Genomic DNA, 26499 nt, shown 5'->3' with positions numbered 1-26499 from the left:
CATGGCTGGCTCTGATGTTAAGAAGGGAGGGTCAAAGCACAGAAGAGCAATAGTCATAGGGGATTCTATAGTCAGGGGCACAGATAGGCGCTTCTGTGGAGGTGAAAGAGACTCCAGGATGATATGTTGCCTCCCTGGTGCCAGGGTCCAGGATGTCTGTGAACGGGTAGCGGGCATCCTGAAGGGGGAGGGCAAACAGGCAGAGGCCGTTGTACATATTGGTACTAACGGCATAGGCAAGAAGGGGCATGAGGTCCTGCAGCAAGAGTTCAGTGAGCTAGGCAGAAAGTTAAAAGACAGGAGCTCTAGGGTTGTAATCTCGGGATTACTCCCTGTGCCACGTGCCAGTGAGGCTAGAAATAGGAAGATAGAGCAGCTAAACACGTGGCTAAACAACTGGTGTAGGAGGGAGGGTTTCCGTTATCTGGACCACTGGGAGCTCTTCCGGGGCAGGTGTGACCTGTATATGAAGGATGGGTTGCATCTAAACTGGAGCGGCATAAATATCCTGGCCGCGAGGTTTGCTAGTGTCACATGGGAGGGTGTAAGCTAGTATGGCAGGGGGGTGGGCACCGGAGCAATAGGTCAGAAGGTGAAAGCATTGAGGGAAAACTAGGGAATAGGGCCTGTATGGCTCTGAGGCGGAGCAGACAGGGAGAAGTTGCTGAACACAGCGGGTCTGGTGGCCTGAAGTGCATATGTTTTAATGCAAGACGTATTACGGGTAAGGCAGATGAATTTAGAGCTTGGATTAGTACTTGGAACTATGATGTTGTTCCATTACAGAGACCTGGTTGAGGGAAGAACAGGATTGGCAGCCAAACGTTCCAGGATTTAGATGTTTCAGGCGGGCTAGAGGGGGATGTAAAAGGGGTGGCGGAGTTGTGCTACTGGTTAGGGAGAATATCACAGCTGTACTACGGGAGGACACCTCAGAGGGCAGTGAGGCTATATGGGTAGAGATCAGGAATAAGAAGGGTGCAGTCACAATGTTGGGGGTTTACTACAGGCCTCCCAACAGCCAGTGGGAGATAGAGGAGCAGATAGGTAAACAGATTTTGGAAAAGAGTAAAAACAACAGGGTTGTGGTGATGGGAGACTTCAACTTCCCCAATATTGACTGGGACTCACTTAGTGCCAGGGGCTTATATGGGGCAGAGTTTGTAAGGAGCATCCAGGAGGGCTTCTTAAAACAATATGTAGACAGTCCAACTAGGGAAGGGGCTGTCCTGGACTTGGTATTGGGGAATGAACCCGGCTAGTTGGTAGAAGTTTCAGTAGGGGAGCATTTCGGGACCAGCGACCACAATTCAGTAAGTTTTAAAGTGTTGGTGGACAAGGATAAGAGTGGTCCTAGGTGCTAAATTGGGGGAAAGCTAATTATAACAATATTAGGCGGGAACTGAAGAACCTAGATTGGGGCGGATGTTTGAGGGTAAATCAACATCTGACATGTGGGAGCCTTTCAAGTGTCAGTTGAAAGGAATTCAGGACCGGCATGTTCCTGTGAGGAAGAAGGATAAATACAGCAAATTTCGGGAACCTTGGATAACGAGAGATATTGTAGGCCTTGTCAAAAAGAAAAAGGAGGCATTTGTCAGGGCTAAAAGGCTGGGAACAGACGAAGCCTGTGTGGAATATAAGGAAAGTAGGAAGGAACTTAAGCAAGGAGTCAGGAGGGCTAGAAGGGGTCACGAAAAGTCATTGGCAAGTAGGGTTAAGGAAAATCGCAAAGCTTTTTACACATACATAAAAAGCAAGCGGGTAGCCAGGGAAAGGGTTGGCCCACTGAAGGATAGGCAAGTGAATCTATGTGTGGAGCCAGAGGAAATGGGCGAGGTACTAAATGAATACTTTGCATCAGTATTCACCAAAGAGAAGGAATTGGTGGATGTTGAGTCTGGAGAAGGGTGTGTAGATAGCCTGAGTCACATTTAGATCCAAAAAGACGAGGTGTTGGGCGTCTTGAAAAATATTAAGGTAGATAAGTCCCCAGGGTCTGATGGGATCGACCCCAGAATACTGAAGGCGGCTAGAGAGGAAATTGCTGAGGCCTTGACAGAAACCTTTGGATCCTCACTGTCTTCAGGTGATGTCCCGGAGGACTGGAGAATAGCCGCTGTTCCTTTGTTTAAGAAGGGTAGCAAGGATAATCCAGGGAACTACAGGCCGGTGAGCCTTACGTCAGTGGTAGGGAAATTACTGGAGAGAATTCTTCGAGACGGGATCTATTCCCATTTGGAAGCAAATGGACGTATTAGTGAGAGGCAGCATGGTATTGTGAAGGGGAGATCGTGTCTCACTAACTTGATAGAGTTTTTTGAAGAGGTCACAAAGATGATTGATCCAGGTAGGGCAGTGGATGTTGTCTATATGGACTTCAGTAAGGCCTTTGACAAGGTCTCTCATGGTAGACTGGTACAAAAGGTGAAGTCACACGGGATCAGGGGTGAGCTGGCAAGGTGGATACAGAACTGGCTAGGTCATAGAAGGCAGAGAGTAGCAATGGAAGGGTGCTTTTCTAATTGGAGGGCTGTGACTAGTGGTGTTCCGCAGGGATCAGTGCTGGGACCTTTGCTGTTCGTAGTATATATAAATGATTTGGAGGAAAATGTAACTGGTCTGATTAGTAAGTTTGCAGACGACACAAAGGTTGGAGGAATTGTGGATAGCGATGAGGACTGTCGGAGGATACAGCATGATTTAGATCGTTTGGAGACTTGGGCGGAGAGTTGGCAGATGGAGTTTAATCTGAACAAATGTGAGGTAATGCATTTTGGAAGGTCTAATGCAGGGAGGGAATATACAGTGAATGGTAGGATCCTCAAGAGTATTGAAAGTCAGAGAGATCTAGGTGTACAGGTCCACAAGTCACTGAAAGGGGCAACACAGGTGGAGAAGATATTCAAAAAGGCATACGGCATGCTTGCCTTCATTGGCCGGGGCATTGAGTATAAGAATTGGCAAGTCATGTTGCAGCTGTATAGAACCTTAGTTCGGCCATACTTGGAGTATAGTGTTCAATTCTGGTCGCCACACTACCAGAAGGATGTGGAGGCTTTAGAGAGAGTGCAGAAGAGATTTACCAGGATGTTGCCTGGTATGGAGGGCATTAGCTATGAGGAGCAGTTGAATAAACTCTGTTTGTTCTCACTGGAATGATGGAGGTTGAGGGACGACCTGATAGAGGTCTACAAAATTATGAGGGGCATAGACAGAGTAGATAGTCAGAGGCTTTTCTCCAGGGTAGAGGGGTCAATTGCTAGGGGGCATAGATTTAAGGTGCGAGGGGCAAGGTTTAGAGTAGATGTACAAGGCAAGTTTTTTACACAGGGGGTAGTGGGTGCCTGGAACGCGCTGCCGGAGGAGGTGTTGGAAGCAGGGACGATAGTGACATTTAAGTGGCATCTTGACAAATTCATGAATAGGATGGGAATAGAGGGATATGGACCCAGGAAGTGTAGAAGATTGTAGTTTAGTCGGGCAGCACGGTCTTGGAGGGCCTGTTCCTGTGCTGTACTTTTCTTTGTTCTTTGTTCACTTGCCTGACTGGGTGCAGCTCCAACAACACCCAAGAAGCATAAGACCTGACGAGGTAAAGACCATAGATTCCCTACAGTACAAAAGTAGATCATTCGGCCCATCAAGTCTGCACTGACCCTTCGAAAGAGCTCCCTACCAAGCCCCACTCCTCTATTCTCGCAACCCCGCACATTAAACATGACAATCCACCTAACTTGCACATCTTTGGACACTAAGGGACAATTTACATGTTCCTTGACCTCCTGGACGGCCGAGGTTCAAGAAGGCAGCTCACTACCAATTTCTCAATGGCAATTAAGGATGGGCAATAAATGCTGGCCTAGCCAGCGATGCCCACATCCCATGCATCCCCATCCCTATCCTGCTTGCCTTCCCCAACCAACCCCCTCCCCTCGGCCGTCCCCTTGGTGCCCCAGACCCCCTTTTCTTGGCCTCCTGTCCTCTTGACCATTCTAAGGCTTGTTTTCTCAGCCCTCCAAAATTGCAGTTCTCTTCTCTGTTTGAGCTCCAATATTATCAGCCTTCTCAAGCTCCCATCCTCGTTGTTTTCTGTTTCCCTGAAACCCTGTCCCCTTCTCTGCACCAAACATGTCCTGCCCCTCCTCTCCAATCTCCATTCCAATTTCTTGTCATGTTTCTGCTCCCACCTCTGTCTCTTGCTTTTCTTCCAGTGAATAACAAACTGATAGCAAAAACTGGCAATAGGAAGGAATCATGCTCAAAGCTACAATATCTGGCTGGATACACCCTGACGCAGCATAAAGCCTTAGACTTTTACAGCAGAGAACAGGCCCTTCAGCCCATCACACCTGCCCCAGACAAAAACAACCACCAAATTATTCTAATCCCATTTTCCAGCACTTGGCCCTTAGCCTTGTATGCTTTGGCATCGCAAGAGCACATCTAAGTACTTTTTAAATGTTATGAGGGTCTCTGCCTCCACCACCCTTTCAGGCAGCGAGTTCCAGACTCTCACCACCCTCTGTGAAAAGGTTTTCTTCACGTTTCCCCTGCCCCCTACCTTAAATCTATGCCCCCATGTCATTAATCCCCCCATCAAGGGGAAAAGTTTCTTCTTGTCTATCTGTACCACTCATGATTTTATACATCTCAATCCTGTCATTCTTCAGTCTCCTCTGCCCCAAGGAAAACAACCACAGTCAATCCAATCTCTTTTCATAATTAAATCTCTCCAGCCCAGGCAACATCCTGGTAGATCTCCTGTGCACTCTTTCCGATGCTATCACACCCCTCCTATAATGTGGATTCCAGAACTGCACTCAATACTCTAGCTGTGGCCTATGAAATGTTTTATTCAGTTCCAGAATAACCTCCCTGCTCTTAAACTCGATGCCTTGGCTAATAAAGGCAAGTATACCATATACCTTCTTAATCGCTGTATCCACCTACTCTGCTACCTGAAGGGACCTCGAATCCTTGGTGCTTCCCTGAGTCCTGCCGTTTATCATGTATTCCCTTGCCTTGTTTGTCCTCCCCAAATGCATCACTTCACACTTATCCAGATCGAATTCCATTTGCCACTGATTAGCCCATCTGGCCAGCCTGTCTATATCCACCTCACATTTACCTCCCCACCAATTTTCGTATCTTCCACAAACCTACTGATCAACCCTCCTACATTCATGTCTAAATCATTGATGGGACCGACTGGTCACAGGCTTCCAGCCGGCAAAACACCTATTGACCATCACTCTCTGCGTCCTGCCACTCAGCCAATTCGGAATCCACTTTGCCAAATTGCCTTGGATCTCATGGACTCTTACCTTCACCATCAGTCTCTCCCATGTGGACCTTACAAAAAACCCTGCTGAAGTCCAAACACATTGCCCTCATCTACACATCTGGTCACCTCTTTGAAAAATTCAATCAAGTTGGTCAGATATGACCTCCCGTTAGCAAACCATGCCGCCTGTTCTTGATTAATCCCTGCCTCTCCAAATGCAGATTAATTCTTTCTCTCAGAATTGCTTCCAGTAGCTTCCCTGAGGTCAGATTGACTGGAATTTAGTTTCCTGGTTCATCCCTTCCTCCCTTCTTGAATAATTGTACCACATTGGCTATCCTCTGTAGCACCTCTCTTGTAGCCAGAGAGGAATTGAAAAACATGAGATGTGCATGAGCGATTCCATCGGAGCTGGGGCAGGACGACATTGAGGCTCCCACCCAGTCACCTTGCCTACAATCACAGCAGAGATTGAATAGAGGTATTCGTAATCTGGGATGTCAATAGGAGAATATGTTTTCACTGGCACCGTTGGAAGCAGAGGACACATTTTACAGTGATTGACAAGGCAAGTAGGTTTTTATCCACTCGAGTTGTGATTAGAATGCACAGCCTGAAAGCGTGGTGAAAATTGATCCAATAATAACTTTCAGAGTGAAGTTGCATGAATACTTGAAGAGGAATAAATTGCCTGGCTATTGGCAAAGGGACAAGTCTTTCAAGGAGCTGACAGAGGTACATTGAGCTGAATCGTCTCATCATATTCTGTATTATTCTGTGATTCGATAAGACAGGAACTCTGGTGAAACTTGTACTTACTGTGTCTCACCATAAAAATATGCCATAATGGAGGAGTCCAGAAATGTTATTGGTTTGTGGCTGGTGTTGAATTTCATCTTTACTGGAGACATGCAAAGACATGTTAATTCTCTGCCTTTCCATTTGTTAGCGGAGTTAGATGAGTCGAGCTCTTCAGACCGTATGAAACTTTACTGAAACGTCTTTTAATTAAAAAATATATATATATATTTATTAAAGTTTTTTAACACAATTTTTCTCCCTTACAAACAATTAACCCCCCCCACCTCGTAACAAAAAAAATGAGAAATCGCACAGAGCAAGATATATACATGGCAAAATGATATATTTACACAGCTTTGTACACTGGCCCTCTCCCGTACGTGCCAGTTTCCCTCACCCTTCAGGTTATCTCTTGCTCATCCACCCTCCCAGGCAGTCCCCCCTTTTGAAAAGTCTTTTAATGCCACATGCATGCGGGAGCTAAAACTCAGCTATCTTAACTACAGCTCGGTCCAAGCAGCTCTCTCCGAACAAAGCCCCCACGCAATTATTTATACTGTTTTGACTCGATACAGAGTGATTTGAAATGATTCAACATGATATGAGTGATTCAAATAGTACAATGCAAACGACTATCAGTACTGGCAACGTGATGGGATTACCGTCATTCCCGATTTAGATGACGCGGATACACTGTTTTACATATATTGTTCCGGAGGTACATTTTGCCCACCAGCTTTGTAATATAAAAGGACCGTGTCTAAACAATCGGTCCGTGATGGAGTGGTCATCCTTGCTGCCCTAAGTGTACCCTGAGGCTCCGTTTTCCCTACTACACCATTCTTTTCTCTTCCGCAGCATCCTCCTGTTATTTTCGGATTTGATTTAAAAAATCTCTCTCCTATTTCCTCGATTTGGTTGCATAATTTTTGATTTCTTGTGACAGGGAAGGAGTGTTTTCTCCCATGACTATGTGTTCTGGTGCGGTGATTCAAACTTCCGCATTGATCTTCCATACGAGGAGGTCCTCCATCACATTAAGAGGCAGGACTGGAAAACTCTTCAAGCCTTTGACCAACTGCAGCAACAGAAAGCCGATAACAAAGTGAGTGCAGAGAACAATGAGAAGGCAGTAAACATGGATTTGTTTTCAGTGCAGTGCTTTTATCCTGTTGTCAGTGCTTTTATCCTGTTGTCACAACCACAGTTTCAGAAAGAACATTGGCTGATCCTATAACAGCATTTTTGAAGTAAAATAAGAGCAATGGTGTTCTAGTGAAGAATAGGTAAGGATTTGTTTGGGAAATTCAGAATAGAAAGACAGCAGTTCCATTTATAAGGATGTTACCCACGTGAGAACCTGGACAATTATAAGAACAAGGCTTAAGTGATTCATAAATAACTGGACATATTATTCTCCATTGATTTCTAATGATAGTTCAATAAAAGATATTTTCTTTAATTATACACAAAAAAAAGAGTATCTGCCCCAACATCCAAATCTAAAGTCAAAGGTTTGAGCACATTATCAAGGGTTCTTTTCAGTGTATTTATATTCTTGTTTCCAGTGAGCACTTGGCTGTTTGGCTGCAAACAGGGGTCGGATTTCCCAGTTTGCCAATCCGCTCCTATTTACTTACCCAGACTTCTGAGCTAGACCTTCTGAGAAATGTGAATCTTTCCCTGGTAGTGCAGCATCATTTGGGAAGCCCAATCATCCTACGGCAATGCTGCTATATTCCAGTAATTTTAAATGTCCCAATGCCACTTTGAGAAGTTATGGAGAGATGGTAAGTGGATGAGTGCGCAGAGTGCCAGATGGTTTGGAGGGGGTGGGGAGTTTGGGGGGGGGGAAGAGTGCAGGGAGATGGCAAGTGGGTCAGTCGGATAGTTGGGTGATTGAGAGTGGTTTGTGGGAGTTTGTTGAGGGGTTGGGGAGGTGTGGATGTGGGTGTAGTTGGGTGGGGTGGGGGGCTAGTCGAGAGGTCGGGGTAGTCAGGTGGAAGATGGGAGATTTGGGAAGCTAGTCGGAGGGGCGGGGTTGGTGGTGAGGGATCAGTAGTATTGTTACCCAAGAGTTGGAAGTGATTTCAATCCTTCAAGCATTTCTTTTTTTTAATATAAATATTTTATTGAAAATTTTTGGTCAACCAACACAGTACATTGTGCATCCTTTACACAATATTATAACAACACAAATAACAATGACCTATTTTACAAAACAGAAAATGAATAAATAATAAATAACAAAAATGAAAACTAACCCTAATTGGCAACTGCCTTGTCACAGGTAACACTCTCCAAAAATATAATTTAACAGTCCAATATATAATTATCTGTCGCAACGACCTACAGATACTATACAGTATATATTAACAACCCTGAGAGTCCTTCTGGTTCCTCCTCTCCCCCCCCCCCCCCCCCCCCCCCCCCCCCCCGATCCTGGGCTGCTGCTGCTGCCTTCTTTTTCCCATTCCGTCTATCTTTCTGCGAGGTATTCGACGAACGGTTGCCACCGCCTGGTGAACCCTTGAGCCGACCCCCTTAGGACGAACTTAATCCGCTCTAGCTTTATAAACCCCGCCATGTCATTTATCCAGGTCTCCACCCCCGGGGGCTTGGCTTCTTTCCACATTAGCAATATCCTGCGCTGGGCTACTAGGGACGCAAAGGCCAAAACATCGGCCTCTCTCGCCTCCTGCACTCCCGGCTCTTGTGCAACCCCAAATATAGCCAACCCCCAGCTTGGTTCGACCCGGACTCCTACTACTTTTGAAAGCACCTTTGTCACCCCCATCCAAAACCCCTGTAGTGCCGGGCATGACCAAAACATATGGGTATGATTCGCTGGGCTTCTCGAGCACCTCGCACACCTATCCTCCACCCCAAAAAATTTACTGAGCCGTGCTCCAGTCATATGTGCCCTGTGTAATACCTTAAACTGAATCAGGCTTAGCCTGGCACACGAGGACGACGAGTTTACCCTGCTTAGGGCATCTGCCCACAGCCCCTCCTCGATCTCCTCCCCCAGCTCCTCTTCCCATTTCCCTTTTAGTTCATCTATCATAGTCTCCCCTTCGTCCCTCATTTCCCTATATATATCTGACACCTTACCATCCCCCACCCATGTCTTTGAGATCACTCTGTCCTGCACCTCTTGTGTCGGGAGCTGTGGGAATTCCCTCACCTGTTGCCTCGCAAAAGCCCTCAGTTGCATATACCTGAATGCATTCCCTTGGGGCAACCCATATTTCTCGGTCAGCGCTCCCAGACTCGCGAACTTCCCATCCACAAACAGATCTTTCAGTTGCGTTATTCCTGCTCTTTGCCACAAAGAACAAAGAAAGAACAAAGAAATGTACAGCACAGGAACAGGCCCTTCGGCCCTCCAAGCCCGCGCCGACCATACTGCCCGACTAAACTACAATCTTCTACACTTCCTGGGTCCGTATCCTTCTATTCCCATCCTATTCATATATTTGTCAAGATGCCCCTTAAATGTCCCTATCGTCCCTGCTTCCACTACCTCCTCCGGTAGCGAGTTCCAGGCACCCACTACCCTCTGCGTAAAAAACTTGCCTCGTACATCTACTCTAAACCTTGCCCCTCTCACCTTAAACCTATGCCCCCTAGTAATTGACCCCTCTACCCTGGGGAAAAGCCTCTGACTATCCACTCTGTCTATGCCCCTCATAATTTTGTAGACCTCTATCAGGTCGCCCCTCAACCTCCTTCGTTCCAGAGAGAACAAACCGAGTTTATTCAATCGCTCCTCATAGCTTATGCCCTCCATACCAGGCAACATTCTGGTAAATCTCTTCTGCACCCTCTCTAAAGCCTCCACATCCTTCTGGTAGTGTGGCGACCAGAATTGAACACTATACTCCAAGTGTGGCCTAACTAAGGTTCTATACAGCTGCAACATGACTTGCCAATTCTTATACTCAATGCCCCGTCCAATGAAGGCAAGCATGCCGTATGCCTTCTTGACTACCTTCTCCACCTGTGTTGCCCCTTTCAATGACCTGTGGACCTGTACTCCTAGATCTCTTTGACTTTCAATACTCTTGAGGGTTCTACCATTTACTGTATATTCCCTACCTGCATTAGCCCTTCCAAAATGCATTACCTCACATTTGTCCGGATTAAACTCCATCTGCCATCTCTCCGCCCAAGTCTCCAGACAATCTAAATCCTGCTGTATCCTCAGACAGTCCTCATCGCTATCCGCAATTCCACCAACCTTTGTGTCGTCTGCAAACTTACTAATCAGACCAGTTACATTTTCCTCCAAATCATTTATATATACTACAAACAGCAAAGGTCCCAGCACTGATCCCTGTGGAACACCACTGGTCACAGCCCTCCAATTAGAAAAGCATCCCTCCATTGCTACCCTCTGCCTTCTATGGCCTAGCCAGTTCTGAATCCACCTTGCCAGCTCACCCCTGATCCCGTGTGACTTCACCTTTTGTACTAGTCTACCATGAGGGACCTTGTCAAAGGCCTTACTGAAGTCCATGTAGACAACATCCACTGCCCTACCTGCATCAATCATCTTAGTGACCTCCTCGAAAAACTCTATCAAGTTAGTGAGACACGACCTCCCCTTCACAAAACCGTGCTGCCTCTCACTAATACGTCCATTTGCTTCCAAATGGGAGTAGATCCTGTCTCGAAGAATTCTCTCCAGTAATTTCCCTACCACTGAAGTAAGGCTCACCGGCCTGTAGTTCCCGGGATTATCCTTGCTACCCTTCTTAAACAGAGGAACAACATTGGCTATTCTCCAGTCCTCCGGGACATCCCCTGAAGACAGCGAGGATCCAAAGATTTCTGTCAAGGCCTCAGCAATTTCCTCTCCAGCCTCCTTCAGTATTCTGGGGTAGATCCCATCAGGCCCTGGGGACTTATCTACCTTAATATTTTTTAAGACACCCAACACCTCGTCTTTTTGGATCACAATGTGACCCAGGCTATCTACACCCCCTTCTCCAGACTCAACATCTACCAATTCCTTCTCTTTGGTGAATACTGATGCAAAGTATTCATTTAGTACCTCGCCCATTTCCTCTGGCTCCACACATAGATTCCCTTGCCTATCCTTCAGTGGGCCAACCCTTTCCCTGGCTACCCTCTTGCTTTTTATGTACGTGTAAAAAGCCTTGGGATTTTCCTTAACCCTATTTGCCAATGACTTTTCATGACCCCTTCTAGCCCTCCTGACTCCTTGCTTAAGTTCCTTCCTACTTTCCTTATGTGCCACACAGGCTTCGTCTGTTCCCAGCCTTTTAGCCCTGACAAATGCCTCCTTTTTCTTTTTGACGAGGCCTACAATATCACTCGTCATCCAAGGTTCCCGAAAATTGCCGTATTTATCTTTCTTCCTCACAGGAACATGCCTGTCCTGTATTCCCTTCAACTGACACTTGAAAGCCTCCCACATGTCAGATGTTGATTTGCCCTCAAACATCCGCCCCCAATCTATGTTCTTCAGTTCCCACCTAATATTGTCATAATTAGCCTTCCCCCAATTTAGCACATTCATCCTCGGACCACTCTTATCCTTGTCCACCAGTACTTTAAAACTTACTGAATTGTGGTCACTGTTACCGAAATGCTCCCCTACTGAAACATCTACCACCTGGCCGGGCTCATTCCCCAATACCAGGTCCAGTACCGCCCCTTCCCTAGTTGGACTGTCTACATATTGTTTTAAGAAGCCCTCCTGGATGCTCCTTACAAACTCCGCCCCGTCTAAGCCCCTGGCACTAAGTGAGTCCCAGTCAATATTGGGGAAGTTGAAGTCTCCCATCACCACAACCCTGTTGTTTTTACTCTTTTCCAAAATCTGTCTACCTATCTGCTCCTCTATCTCCCGCTGGCTGTTGGGAGGCCTGTAGTATACCCCCAACATTGTGACTGCACCCTTCTTATTCCTGATCTCTACCCATATAGCCTCACTGCCCTCTGAGGTGTCCTCTCGCAGTATAGCTGTGATATTCTCCCGAACAAGTAGCGCAACTCCGCCTCCCCTTTTACATCCCCCTCTATCCCGCCTGAAACATCTAAATCCTGGAACGTTTAGCTGCCAATCCTGCCCTTCCCTCAACCAGGCACATTCCATATCCCCCATCCATTTCCCCCCGGGGCAAACCTATGATTGTTTCTTATCGGGGACCCCCCCAAGGCTCCAGTCTTTCCCCTATGCCGTCTCCACTGTCCCCATATCTTCAGTGTATCCACCACCACCGGGCTTGTGGTGTAGTTCCTCGGTGAGAACGGCAATGGGGCTGTCACCATAGCCTGTAGGCTAGTCCCCCTACAGGACGCCCTCTCTAATCTCTTCCACGCCGCTCCCTCCTCCTCTCCCATCCACTTACTCACCATTGAAATATTAGCGGCCCAATAATACTCACTTAGGCTCGGTAGTGCCAGCCCCCCCCTATCCCTGCTACGCTGTAAGAATCCCTTCCTCACTCTCGGGGTCTTCCCGGCCCACACAAAACCCATGATGCTCTTTTCAATCCTTTTAAAAAAGGCCTTCGTGATCACCACCGGGAGGCACTGAAACACAAAGAGGAATCTCGGGAGGACCACCATCTTAACCGCCTGCACCCTCTCTGCCAGTGACAGGGATACCATATCCCATCTCTTGAAATCCTCCTCCATCTGTCCCACCAACCGCGTTAAATTTAACCTATGCAATGTGCCCCAATTCTTAGCTATCTGGATCCCCAGGTAACGAAAGTTCCTTGGTACCTTCCTCAACGGTAGGTCCTCTATTTCTCTACTCTGCTCCCCTGGATGCACCACAAACAACTCACTTTTCCCCATGTTCAATTTATACCCTGAAAAATCCCCAAACTCCCCAAGTATCCGCATTATTTCTGGCATCCCCTCCGCCGGGTCCGCCACGTATAGTAGCAAATCGTCCGCATACAAAAGATACCCGGTGTTCTTCTCCTCCCCTAAGTACTCCCCTCCACTTCTTGGAACCCCTCAACGCTATCGCCAGGGGCTCAATCGCCAGTGCAAACAATAATGGGGACAGAGGGCTTCCCTGCCTTGTCCCTCCATGGAGCCGAAAATATGCAGATCCCCGTCCATTCGTGACCACGCTCGCCACTGGGGCCCTATACAACAACTGCACCCATCTAACATACCCCTCTCCAAAACCAAATCTCCTCAACACCTCCCACAAATAATCCCACTCCACTCTATCAAATGCTTTCTCGGCATCCATCGCCACTACTATCTCCGTTTCTCCCTCTGGTGGGGCCATCATCATTACCCCTAACAACCTCCGTATATTCGTGTTCAGCTGTCTCCCCTTCACAAACCCAGTTTGGTCCTCGTGGACCACCCCCGGGACACATTCCTCTATTCTCATTGCCATTACCTTGGCCAGGACCTTGGCATCTACATTTAGGAGGGAAATAGGTCTATAGGACCCGCATTGTAGCGGGTCCTTTTCCTTCTTTAAGAGAAGCGATATCGTTGCTTCAGACATAGTCGGGGGCAGTTGTCCCCTTTCCTTTGCCTCATTAAAGGTCCTCGTCAGTACCGGGGCAAGCAAGTCCACATATTTTCTATAGAATTCGACTGGGAATCCATCCGGTCCTGGGGCCTTTCCCGCCTGCATGCTCCTAATTCCTTTCACCACTTCTTCTACCTCGATCTGTGCTCCCAGTCCCACCCTTTCCTGCTCTTCCACCTTGGGAAATTCCAGCCGATCCAAGAAGCCCATCATTCTCTCCCTCCCATCCGGGGGTTGAGCTTCATATAATTTTTTATAAAATGTCTTGAACACTCCATTCACTCTCTCCGCTCCCCGCTCCATCTCTCCTTCCTCATCCCTCACTCCCCCTATTTCCCTCGCTGCTCCCCTTTTCCTCAATTGGTGTGCCAGCAACCTGCTCGCCTTCTCCCCATATTCGTACTGTACACCCTGTGCCTTCCTCCATTGTGCCTCTGCAGTGCCTGTAGTCAGCAAGTCAAATTCTACATGTAGCCTTTGCCTTTCCCTGTACAGTCCCTCCTCCGGTGCTTCCGCATATTGTCTGTCCACCCTCAAAAGTTCTTGCAGCAACCGCTCCCGTTCCTTACTCTCTTGCTTCCCTTTATGTGCCCTTATTGATATCAGCTCCCCTCTAACCACCGCCTTCAACGCCTCCCAGACCACTCCCACCTGGACCTCCCCATTATCATTGAGTTCCAAGTACTTTTCAATGCACCCCCTCACCCTTAGACACACCCCCTCATCTGCCATTAGTCCCATGTCCATTCTCCAGGGTGGGCGCCCTCCTGTTTCCTCCCCTATCTCCAAGTCCACCCAGTGTGGAGCGTGATCCGAAATGGCTATAGCCGTATACTCCGTTCCCCTCACCTTCGGGATCAATGCCCTACCCAGCACAAAAAAGTCTATTCGCGAGTAGACTTTATGGACATAGGAGAAAAACGAGAACTCCTTACTCCTAGGTCTGCTAAATCTCCACGGGTCTACACCTCCCATCTGCTCCATAAAATCTTTAAGTACCTTGGCTGCTGCCGGCCTCCTTCCAGTCCTGGACTTCGACCTATCCAGCCCTGGTTCCAACACCGTATTAAAATCTCCCCCCATTATCAGCTTTCCCATCTCTAGGTCCGGAATGCGTCCTAGCATCCGCCTCATAAAATTGGCATCATCCCAGTTCGGGGCATATACGTTTACCAAAACCACCGTCTCCCCCTGTAGTTTGCCACTCACCATCACGTATCTGCCCCCTTTATCCGCCACTATAGTCTTTGCCTCGAACATTACCCGCTTCCCCACTAATATAGCCACCCCCCTGTTTTTCGCATCTAGCCCCGAATGGAACACCTGCCCCACCCATCCTTTGCGTAGCCTAACCTGGTCTATCAGTTTCAGGTGCGTTTCCTGTAACATAACCACATCTGCCTTAAGTTTCTTAAGGTGTGCGAGTACCCGTGCCCTCTTTATCGGCCCGTTCAGCCCTCTCACGTTCCACGTGATCAGCCGAGTTGGGGGGCTTCCTACCCCCCCCCCCCCCCCCATTGTCGATTAGCCATCACCTTTATCCAGCTCCTCACCCGGTTCCCACGCAGCTGTATCTCCCCCAGGCGGTGCCCCCCCGCCCATCCTCTCCCATACCAGCTCCCCCCTCTCCCCAGCAGCAGCAACCCAGTAATTCCCCCCTCCCACCCCCCCCCGCTAGATCCCCCGCTAGCGTAATTACTCCCCCCATGTTGCTCCCAGAAGTCAGCAAACTCTGGCTGACCTCGGCTTCCCCCCGGGACCTCGGCTCGCACCGTGCGACGCCCCCTCCTTCCTGCTTCTCTATTCCCGCCATGATTATCATAGCGCGGGAACCAAGCCCGCGCTTCTCCCTTGGCCCCGCCCCCAATGGCCAACGCCCCATCTCCTCCACCTCCCCTCCTCCCCCCATCACCACCTGTGGGAGAGAGAAAAGTTACCACATCGCAGGATTAGTACATAAAACCCCTCTTTGCCCCCCACATTCGCCCCACCACTTTGTTCGAACGTTCTTTTTAATAACCCGCTCATTCCAGTTTTTCTTCCACAATAAAAGTCCACGCTTCATCCGCCGTCTCAAAGTAGTGGTGCCTCCCTCGATATGTGACCCACAGTCTTGCCGGTTGCAGCATTCCAAATTTTATCTTCTTTTTATGAAGCACCGCCTTAGCCCGATTAAAGCTCGCCCTCCTTCTCGCCACCTCCGCACTCCAGTCTTGATAAACGCGGATCACCGCGTTCTCCCATTTACTGCTCCGAGTTTTCTTCGCCCATCTAAGGACCATTTCTCTATCCTTAAAACGGAGGAATCTCACCACTATGGCTCTGGGAATTTCTCCTGCTCTCGGTCCTCGCGCCATCACTCGGTATGCTCCCTCCACCTCCAACGGACCCGCCGGGGCCTCCGCTCCCATTAACGAGTGCAGCATCGTGCTCACATATGCCCCGACGTCCGCTCCCTCCACACCTTCAGGAAGACCGAGAATCCTCAGGTTGTTCCTCCTTGCGTTGTTTTCCAGTGCCTCCAACCGTTCCACACATCGTTTCTGATGTGCCTCCTGCGTCTCCGTCTTCACCACCAGGCCCTGTATGTCGTCCTCATTCTCGGCTGCCTTTGCCTTCACGACCCGAAGCTCCCGCTCCTGGGTCTTTTGTTCCTCCTTTAGCCCTTCGATCGCCTGTAGTATCGGGGCCAACAGCTCTTTCTTCATTTCCTTTTTGATCTCTTCCACACAGCATTTCAAGAACTCTTGTTGTTCAGGGCCCCATATTAAACTGCCACCTTCCGACGCCATCTTGGTTTTTGCTTGCCTTCCTTGCCGCTGTTCTAAAGGATCCACTGCAATCCGGCCACTTTCCTCTCCTTTTTCCATCCATATCCAGGGGGGATTCCCTTCTGGTTTACCGCACAGTGTTTTTAGCCGTTAAAATTGCCGTTGGGGCTCCTATCAAGAGCCCAAAAGTCCGTTTCACAGGGAGCTGCCGAAACGTGCGACTCAGCTGGTCATCGCCGCACCCGGAAGTCCAACCCCCTCAGATCTTTGATGTGCAACCATAAAATAAAATGTATGGGGTTTGGGTGGCATGTCTATTATTTTCCTCCTGTTGCTGACACTTTACCAGAGGTGGGGAAGGTGCCAGACAGCCCTTACTGCCCTTAGACCAATTCAGAACCTCTTCCAGCCACTGCTGGTTGGCACTTTGCCACGTGGTGAGATTGCCATGCAAACTCTTGTGGCTTCCTTGCAAGCTTGAGGATGAACCCTCCTGACTGGGTACCCTGTGGTCCACAGAGTTCCGCCGATGGCAAAGAAATCTGCTGGAAGATCACCCTCGCGGATGACCCACCCCTTGCACGCTGCCTTATTGGCCCGTGAGCTTGATCCAACATACCTCCATTCCGAGGCAGCCTCCATTGTGGTTGGTCCTGGCCAGCTGCAATCCCAGCAATGGCCACCTCTCCCAGTGGCGCTGCTAGGACTGAAGAGCAACTGACCTTCCAATTGGCCAGTAGCTATTAGGCGCCGGACCTTTTCCTTCAAAGGGACAGAAGCCCTGACTGCAAGAAGCTAGCTGCCTAATTAATGTAAAATGCTGTTGGAGCTTCCATGACTGGCCAAGGCAGAGTTGCCCCTGATTTTCCGGTTTGATCAGGGCCACTACTGCCTTGTTAAATCCTGACCATGGGAGCAGGAGTAGACCAATCAGCCCCTCTACTGTGTCCCAGTATTCAGTGAGGTGATGACTACCTACCTTCGATCGCTATCTTTTTATACTTTGGCTTAGTAAAAATCTAGCAGTCCCAAATTCAGTATGATGAATTGCACACTCCCAACACCCTTTTGCGTGAAAAAGTGTTTTCTAAATGCTTCACTGAGTGGACTGGCTCTGATTTTGAGGTTATATTGCATCATCCTAGATTCCTTCATCAGCATGCAATGCCATACCTACCCTTTCAAAACCCTTAAAATGTCAACCAAATCACCCTAAATTCTCTACATTGCAGGCAATATGAATGTAATCTCTCCTCATAATTTAACCTATGTAGCCTGGTGAATGAGTGCTGCCCTCCTTCCAAGGGCAATGTTGATTTTCAAACATGCAGTGCTCAGAATTGTACCTATACTCCAGAGGTGCTCAGACCAGGGGTTTATATGACTGAGGGAGACCTTGCCCTTTAAAATTTCAGTGCCCTTATTATAAATGCTATCATTCGATTAGCTATTTTGACTGTTCGTTCCTCTAATATTCATAGCTTTTCGCAATTTAGAAATTATTCAATCTATCCTTTTTTTGCTACAACACCTGCCTTGAAATGCAGCAGTGGTTTCCAGATTATCAGTTTTTTAACAAGCCATGCGATGAGTATCATGGATGGCTCAGTACAAACTTTATAGTCCATGGGAAAAGTGCGTGATACTGTTAAACTGCTAAGTTCAAAATTGGAGCTGTCAGATTTTCTGAAGGCTTTCTTGTATATTTAAAAATATGTTTTTCAGTTTATTGCTATTTTAAATTAAAATAACATGCATTTTTTCATTGAGATTTTTAAAGATTTCTTTGAAGGCACCATCAACTTTGCTCCAACATACAAATATGATGTGGGAACAGCTGTTTATGACAGCAGTGACAAATGCAGAACCCCTGCCTGGACTGACCGAGTGCTGTTGTGGAGAAAAAAATGGCCCTCTAATACATTGGGTATGATCATAACAAATTGAAACTTTAGCTAAAATTATGTATCATCTACATTGTAAAGAAATAACAATGATAATTGGTGCAGCTTGCATCTTGTCGCAATGTTCAGGCAGCAAGACAGTAACTTCCACCAGAGGACAGAACCAATTTATAGAACATACAGTGCAGAAGGAGGCCATTTGGCCCATCGAGTCTACACCGACCCACTTAAGCCCTCACTTCCACCCTATCCCTGTAACTCAATAACCCCTCCTAACCTTTTTGGACACTAAGGGCAATTTGACATGGCCAATCCACCTAACCTGCAAGTCTTTGGACTGTGGGAGGAAACCGGAGTACTTGGAGGAAACCCACAGTAGACACAGGGAGAACGTGCCGACTCCGCACAGACAGTGACCCAGTGGGTCACTACATATATACATATAGACCTATCTACATATAGACTTATCTACATATAGACCTTTTTTAAAAGGTGTATTTGTTCTTATGAATAACTGTTTCAGTAGATATAGAGCAATAATTTCACTTGTGTACAGTGAACACATATTTTTGTTAATTGGTATTAGTTGATCTCCGTTGACATTGTTCATAAATTTAATTGGAATATGTAAATACCAGTGCTTAATTGAACACAAATATACTTGGTGACCAATTAATAGCTTGGTAGTTCAAAACTTGAGCATTATTGAAGCAAGAGACCTGCTGTCAAAGTTTTTCATACTGCACTCATCGGGACAGACACAAGAGTACCAAATTTCAAAGGAAACAACAACTGTATGAGAAAAAGACTGCCGATTGGTTGGCAACCTTACTCTGATTGGTAGTAATTATATTTTTGCTTTCACCTTTTCTGATCAAGTTCCTGCCACTAATTTCCACCCATCTTCCACCTTCTCAAATAATTTGTGTGTCTGCTTGTGAACGAGTTGTTGCTTCGTGTGAAATTGAATGCAGTTTTCTATCATTTTGAGATAGCATGCTTTGTTTTTGCATGTCCTTTTATCTAGCCAGATTTTGGAAGAACTGATTCTTTTTCAGATTTCCTCCCTTTAACTCGTTGGGTGTTAAACCACGCTCTTGTTAATTCCTTTGAGTTTTTCTGTTAATACCTCATACTTCCATATTCAATGTTGCCTATCCCAGAAGTTGTAGCCACAAACATTGTAAGGAATTAGCATAGAGAAATTCTCATAATGAGTCAAGATAATTATTTTCCATGAAAGGAATAATGCTGCTCATTGGACATTTATCAAATCCAAAGGGAGAAATTCAACTGCAGCTCCAGAGAAATATAGGAAGTTTTTGTGAGGGCCACGAAGAATCCAGCACGAGTTTTAAGGATACAAAGTAATAACATTTATTTATAATAACATATATATATAACAGCAGCAGCAACTTCCCTTGCTGCACACTTCTTCCTGCTGGTTCCTGAACTGGCCAGCTTTATTAATACTAGGAGTTTACTAATGGCTTCTCCGCACCCCCCTCATTGGGGAAGCTCATACTCCCACAGGATTGTGGGATTGTCATTAGTCCCCAGCCAATGGTAAGCAGGCAGGTTGTAACATCCCCCCCCCCCCCCAAAGTCCAAGGAATCCACCGAAGACCCTGGCGAAGGAGGGCGTCGGACTCGTTTTGCCGCAGGCCGGACACCATTTGCACGCGGCGCTGGATCAGGCGGCGTGTAACGAGACAGAGACCGGCGCTTCTGTGATGAATGGAGTAACGGTTGTACATCCACGGCCCGTGGGCCCGAGGATTCCCCCTCTGATGCGTCCTGTGTCTCCATCTCGGAGTCAGAGTCTGCTGCCTCTGTCATCTCGGCATCTCTATCTCCGTTCTGTAACGACCTGCGCAGGCTTTGAGTGAGGCACCAGAGGAAGATTGTGAGGACTACCTTCCATTGTCTCTGGTCTCTGTGGCTGTAGCAATGAGCCCCGGGGGCGGGGAATCTTTGGAAGGGATAGTCTTCTGGACCGAACGTGGTCTACATGTTTGCGCTGGAGACGACCCTGGGCTTGCACCTGGTAAGATATAGGGCCCGTTTGGCGAAAGATTATGCCAGGAACCTACTGGGCACCACCAGCAAAATTCCGAACGAGCACTGGGTCACCGGGCACAAATTGCCAAATCGGCCGATGCCGAGAAAAACCCTGTACCTGCCGTTCTTGTGTGCGGCGTACTTTTGCGCCAATGTCCAGGAAAACCATACTAAGGCGGGTGCAAAGTCTCCGGCCCATTAGGAGTTCTGTGGGAGCTACCCCTGTCACCGCATGGGGGGTGGTCCTATATGAAAACAAAAAGCGAGCCAGTCTCGTGTCCATTAATCCGGAAGACTGCTTCTTTTGGCCTCGTTTGATTGTCTGCACTCTGCCAACCCATTTGAAGCCGGGTGGTAAGGGGCAGTGCGGATATGGCGTATGCCGATCATCTTCATGAACCTCGCAAACTCCTCACTCGTGAATGGAGTGCCGTTATCCGTGACCAGCACCTCGGGGAGGCCATGCGTACTAAAAGGCAAACGCATCTTCTCAATTGTTGCGCAGGAAGTTGTGCCCAGCATCTTATGCACCTCTAGCCATTTAGACTGGGCGCGATTAATAGAAGGAACATGGATCCTTGAAAAGGGCCTGCGAAATCCGCATGCAAGCGCGCCCAAGGCCGCCCTGGCCATTCCCAATGATGTAGGGGCGCGGCCGGCGGAAGCTTCTGACGCTCCTGGCAAATGGAGCAGTGTTGGGCCACCTTCTCAATGTCTGTGTCGTGGCCTGGCCACCAGACATAACTGAAATGAAAATGAAAATCGCTTATTGTTACAAGTAGGCTTCAAATGAAGTTACTGTGAAAAGCCCCTAGTCGCCACATTCCAGCGCCTGTTCGGGGAGGATGTTACGGGAATCGAACCGTGTTGCTGGCCTGCCTTGGTCTGCTTTCAAAGCCAGCGATTTAGCCCTGTGCTAAACTCCGGGCCAACATTTTTTATTTTGGTCACACCTGGATGCCCATTGTGCAAGTCTCCTAGTATCAGCTCCTGTCCTTTTTCCGGGACAATCACATGCGTCCCCAAGAGGATGCCGTCTTCCACGCTGAATTCTGAAAGCTTGGAGGAAAATGCCCGCAACTCGCCTGGGAGCTGTCTATGCTGCCCACCATACAGGACTATGTGCCGAACCTTTGACAGGACTGGCTCCGTCTGGGTCCACTCACGGATCTGTGATGCCGTGACAGGCAAGGTGTCCATAAAATTTAGGGTTGCAACCACCTCACCGGTCGTGGGGGTCGACATGGGGCCGGTCGATAAAGGCAATCGGCTCAGTGCGTCGGCATTCGCTATCTGCGGTCCTGGTTTGTGCTCCAGAGAATACTCGTATGCAGCAAGCAACAAAGCCCAGCGCTGGATCCGTGCGGAAGCAATGGGCGGTATTGGCTTATCCTCTCTGAAAAGTCCCAGCAGAGGCTTATGATCAGTCATGATAGTGAAATGGCGGCCATACACGTACTGGTGGAAGCGTTTCACCGCAAAAAACACTGCCAGGCCCTCCTTCTCGATCTGCGTGTACTTTTTCTCCGCTGTAGTCAATGTGCGGGAGACGAAAGCTATCGGCTGCTCGGCCCCGTTCTCCATCTTGTGGGACAGGACGGCCCCAATACCATACGGGGATGCATCACATGTGACGAGCAAAGGCTTTCCAGGATCATAGTGGGTTAGTAACCCAGACGACGACAATTGTTGCTTTACCCGCCGGAAAGCGGTTTCTTGCGGCTGACCCCAAACCCAGGTGTGATTTTTCTTTAGCAGAAGGTGCAGGGAGTTGTGCCCAGCATCTTATGCACCTCTAGCCATTTAGACTGGGCGCGATTAATAGAAGGAACATGGATCCTTGAAAAGGGCCTGCGAAATCCGCATGCAAGCTGCAGTCTGTGGGCGTTCCGGGGCGGAGTGTATATTTTGGAGGTGGTGTCGAGGTCGAGTCTGTGGCTGGGCTGGATGTGTTGGGGGTTGGTCGGGTTATGTTGGCTGTGGGTGGGGTGTGTGTGGTCTGCTGCGTCAAGCATGACGTGGTGTGTGTGGTTTGACTGTGTTCCATAAGCCTTTAACTGGTTTATATGAAACCACGCAGTCTTACCATTTGGGTACTTTATTTTGTATACTGATGGGCTTACTTTATCCGAAATGGAGTACGGACCCGAGTATTTTGGAGACAGGAATGTGCTGGGATTATGTACAGACAACATCACTTGCTGTCCTATATCATACTCCGTTGCATGCACTGCCTTATCGAAACAGGCCTTGCTCTGTTTCTTTTTGGTGCCCAATTTAACTGCGGCTGCTAACTGAGCCGTTTTGACATTAGCAACTAATTGCTCCACGGCTTTCTCGTGGGTGAGAGCCGTTACTTCAGGGCTGGTCAGGTCTAAACCTAACGAGTATTCTGTCCCTTTCATGGGGTGTCCGGTCATGAGAGTGTGTGGGGTGTAACCTGTGGAGGTGGAAACAGTGTTACGCAAAAACAGCGCAAAAGGGAGGACTGAGTCCCAAGTGGTGTTGTTCTGCTGGACCATTTTCCTGAGGGTGGTTTTTAGGGTCCGATTCATGCGCTCCACTATACCCCTCGACTGTGGGTGGTACGCAATGTGGAATTTTTGGGTGATGCCAAATATCGTGAGGAGTTCTGCATGACCCGTCCCGTAAAGTGAGAACCTTGGTCCGACTCAATACTGCGGGGGAGTCCCCATCTTGTAAAGATGTGGTGGGTTAGGATCTTGGTTGTGGTTTTCGCGGTGTTGGTGCGGGCTGGAAATGCTTGCACCCACTTTGTAAAAGTGTCTATGACCACAAGTACATATTTATAGCCATTCCTGCAAGGGGGCAATGGACCTATAAAATCAATCTGGAGGTTAGTCCAGGAGCCGTTAACGGGTCGGGTGTGGCTGAGTTGGGCCTTTTTGGCATATCTATCGGGGTTGTTCTGCGCACAGATAAGGCAATTCTCAATGTAATGGCTTACATCTTCCTTGAGATTTGGCCACCAACAAAGCTGTTTGAGGTGGGCTGTGGTGGGATCGATTCCCTGGTGTCCATGACCATCATGGAATAAACAAATCAATTGGTTCCTATCCTGCTCAGGAACTACATAAAGGGTGTCCTTTAACACCACACCGTCATGTGTGGTTAGTGTATTTTTGAACCTCTCGTAGAGGCTGGAAACTTCCCTTTCATGATCTCAGTGAGAGCGCTATCCTGCTTCTGGGCCTCTATTAGATCCTCGATCCTAGTCTGCGTGACCTGAACTGCACTCACTGGCGCACTCACTGGCGCGCTTTCGGGGGGTTTCCAGAAATACCTATGCCTGGATCCTGCCTTAGCCAGTGCGTCGGCTTTTACATTTCCGGGGGGGAGGAACGATGGTGGCTGCGGACTTTTATGATGCCAAAAGTCCTGTTCTGGGCTTTTTGTAAAATATAGCGGAGTAATGGTGGGCTACTATGTACGGGATGGCCGCAAGCTCTGCTGCCTGCGCGCCTAAGTGCCCGGGGAGTTTTAATGCTATTTCCTCAAGGGCGCGTCCTTGCGCGTCCTCAACATAAATCCCGCAACCTGTTATGCGTTGCCCATCTAAGACTGTGGAAGATCCATCCACATAAATCCTAATGGGTTCACACGTGTCCGGGTGAGGGGGGCTCTGAGATGGATTTTCTATTTTTCTGGGGGGTGTTTTTGCTACAAAGGGGCCTGTGTTGTGGTGTGGAGAGATGTTCTCACATTCATAGGGTACTGCAAATTGTCCGCTAAGTATGTGTGAATCTTCGTCACTTTTACTGTGATGTCCCGTCCTTGCAAGAGAAGGGTCCACCTAGCTGCGCGTATTTGTCTGACGGTACCGTCCTTAAGTCGTCTGTCCAGTAAAAGTTGGGTGGGGGTTTGTTCGGTCAGAATGGTGATGGGGTTCAGTCTGGTAATGTATGAAAAGTACTGGACTGCCCAAAAAACTGCGAGCAGGTGCCTCTCACAGGCTGAAAATCCCTGCTCCGCAGCATCTAAAATTCGGGAGGCATAAGCCACGGGCCTTAACTGGTCGTGCCGTTCCTGCAGGAGCACGGCTGAAAGGGTGCGGTCTGTGGTCGCTACCTCCAAGGGGAAAGCGGGTCTGGAACTTGTAGTGCGGGGGCGGCTATGAGCGCCTGTTTTAATGATTCCACAGCATCCGTATGCTGCGGAAGCCACTCCCAGGGGGCTCCTTTCTTTAGGAGTTCCGAGAGGGGTGTTGCCTTGCTGGCGAAACCGTCAATGTGGTTTCGGCAGTAGCCAACCAGTCCTAAAAACGACCGGAGGGCTGAAACGTTTTGGGGAAGGGGCAATTTAGCGATCGAGTCAATTCTTTTATGCTCGATCTTGCGTTTGCCGTGTGTGATAATTGTACCCAAATATACCACTTTTTCTTCCAATATCTGGGCCTTTTTGGGGTTGACTTTACAGCCAATGGAATGTAATAATTCCAGGAGTTCGGACAGAAGCTCAATGTGCTCTACCTTAGTGTCTGTCTGCAGTAGTAGATCATCCACATACTGTACCAGACATTCGGGGCGAGAACATTTTGCTAGTCCATTTGCCAGCTGTCGGTGGAAAATGGAGGAGGAGTTGTGGAAACCTTGTGGAAGGCATGTCCACGTGTACTACTGCGCTCTAAAAGTGAAGGCAAATTTGTACTGGCACGCCTTTGCCAATGGAATGGACCAGAATCCATTACTGATGTCCAAAACAGTGAAATATCGGGAATTGAGTCCCTGCTTGAGCATGGTCTCGGGACTTGTTGCTACGGTGGGGGCTGCTGCGGGGGTGACTTTATGGAGTTCCCGATAATCAATGGTCAGGCGCCATGATCCGTCGGGCTTTCTTACTGGCCAAATCGGGGCATTATTAGTAGAGGCTACTGATCTTAGTACGCCCTGCTCTAATAAACTCTCTATCACTTTTAGGATTTCTCCCTCTGCTTCTAGGGGGAATTCGTACTGTTTTGGGGGTCTAGGGTCAGGTCCTGTTACTTGTACGGAGCCAGTCATCCGCCCTCAGTCGTGCTTGTGGGTCGCGAATGCTGCCCTGTTCTTTTGCAGGACTGCCCTAACCTGCTTGTCCGTGCTAAGCGTGGTGTGGTTGAACCAAAACTCGCCTACTGCGCTAATTGTGTTCATATAGTCCCCTGTGTTGAGCGTTGCGGGGGCTCTAGCGGATTTCGCCATCTTCCAGACACACTGGTTGACTGGATTGAAGGATAGGTGGTGGGAATTCATAAAATCAATCCCCAGGATGTGTTCTGCTGTGTGGGGCAGGTCTACTAAAACTACGGGGTGTTTTGTGGTTAGGGTTCCGATTTGAATGGATACAGGGGCTGTGATGTGTCCCTGCTGCGAGTGGCCTGTAAAGCCGCTGAGGGTGATAGTGGCTGTAGTGGGCCGCGTGTCCTTTTGAAAAAGGTTGGAGGAATTTATGGTGGTGCGGGATCCTCCTGTGTCCCAAAGAAACTCGATAGGCTGTCCCCGAATTTTCGCTGCGACTACGGGTCGTCCTGACCTATCCTAAAGGGTATCGCAGACCCAACTGGGGGAGCCCGTACACCGCCAGTCTGTTTCGGTCAAGTCCGTCTGATCCGAACGGGCACTATGCTATGGATGGGCTCTGCCTTTTTCTTACTCGGAGTGCCTGTTGGTTGGGCTTTCTGTGGCTTTTTAGGGCCATTGCACTCTTTTGCAAAACGTCCCAACTGTCCGCAGTTGTAACATTCTTGTGATTTCGGTGGGGGGCTGTTCTTTCCCTCATTTACCCAGGCGGGGTTGTGAGGTGTGGCTTTTACTGCCTGCATGTCTGCGGCGGCTTGCTTTTCCTCGGTGGTTTTAACAGCGGGTTTATTCTGAACAGACTGCTCCCAAACGCGGGACAATCTTTTAACCACCCACTTCTCGTTATGGGCCTCCTCCGAGGGATCATAACTATTACAGGCGATCTGTCCTGCCACTGTGGCATGGGAGATAAGGGTGCTGGTCCATTTGGCCATATTGTCTGGGGACAAATGGGCACGGTCTACGTCTCCAAAAACGGCTTCGAAGTGAATCCACAGGCGTCCTGCAAACGCTGTGGGGTGCTCAGACTTCTTCTGCCTACACTTATTTAGGCCATCTA

At 48.5% G+C, this 26499-nt stretch overlaps 1 protein-coding gene across 1 annotated transcript in view; it reads left to right on the top strand.

Annotated features, from left to right (window-relative positions):
• Nucleotides 1–26499, top strand: part of LOC140421095 (synaptojanin-2-like) — a 287869-nt gene that overhangs the window by 185768 nt on the left and 75602 nt on the right. The window contains 2 exon segments of the mRNA XM_072505504.1: nucleotides 7035–7193; nucleotides 18170–18326. Of these exon segments, the coding sequence (XP_072361605.1) occupies nucleotides 7035–7193; nucleotides 18170–18326 (316 nt within the window).

The sequence above is a fragment of the Scyliorhinus torazame genome, chromosome 1 (assembly GCF_047496885.1).
Source record: "Scyliorhinus torazame isolate Kashiwa2021f chromosome 1, sScyTor2.1, whole genome shotgun sequence".
NCBI lineage: Eukaryota > Metazoa > Chordata > Chondrichthyes > Carcharhiniformes > Scyliorhinidae > Scyliorhinus > Scyliorhinus torazame.
The sequence above is the reverse complement of the archived record's forward strand: the minus strand, read 5'-3'. Positions and strand labels throughout refer to the sequence as shown.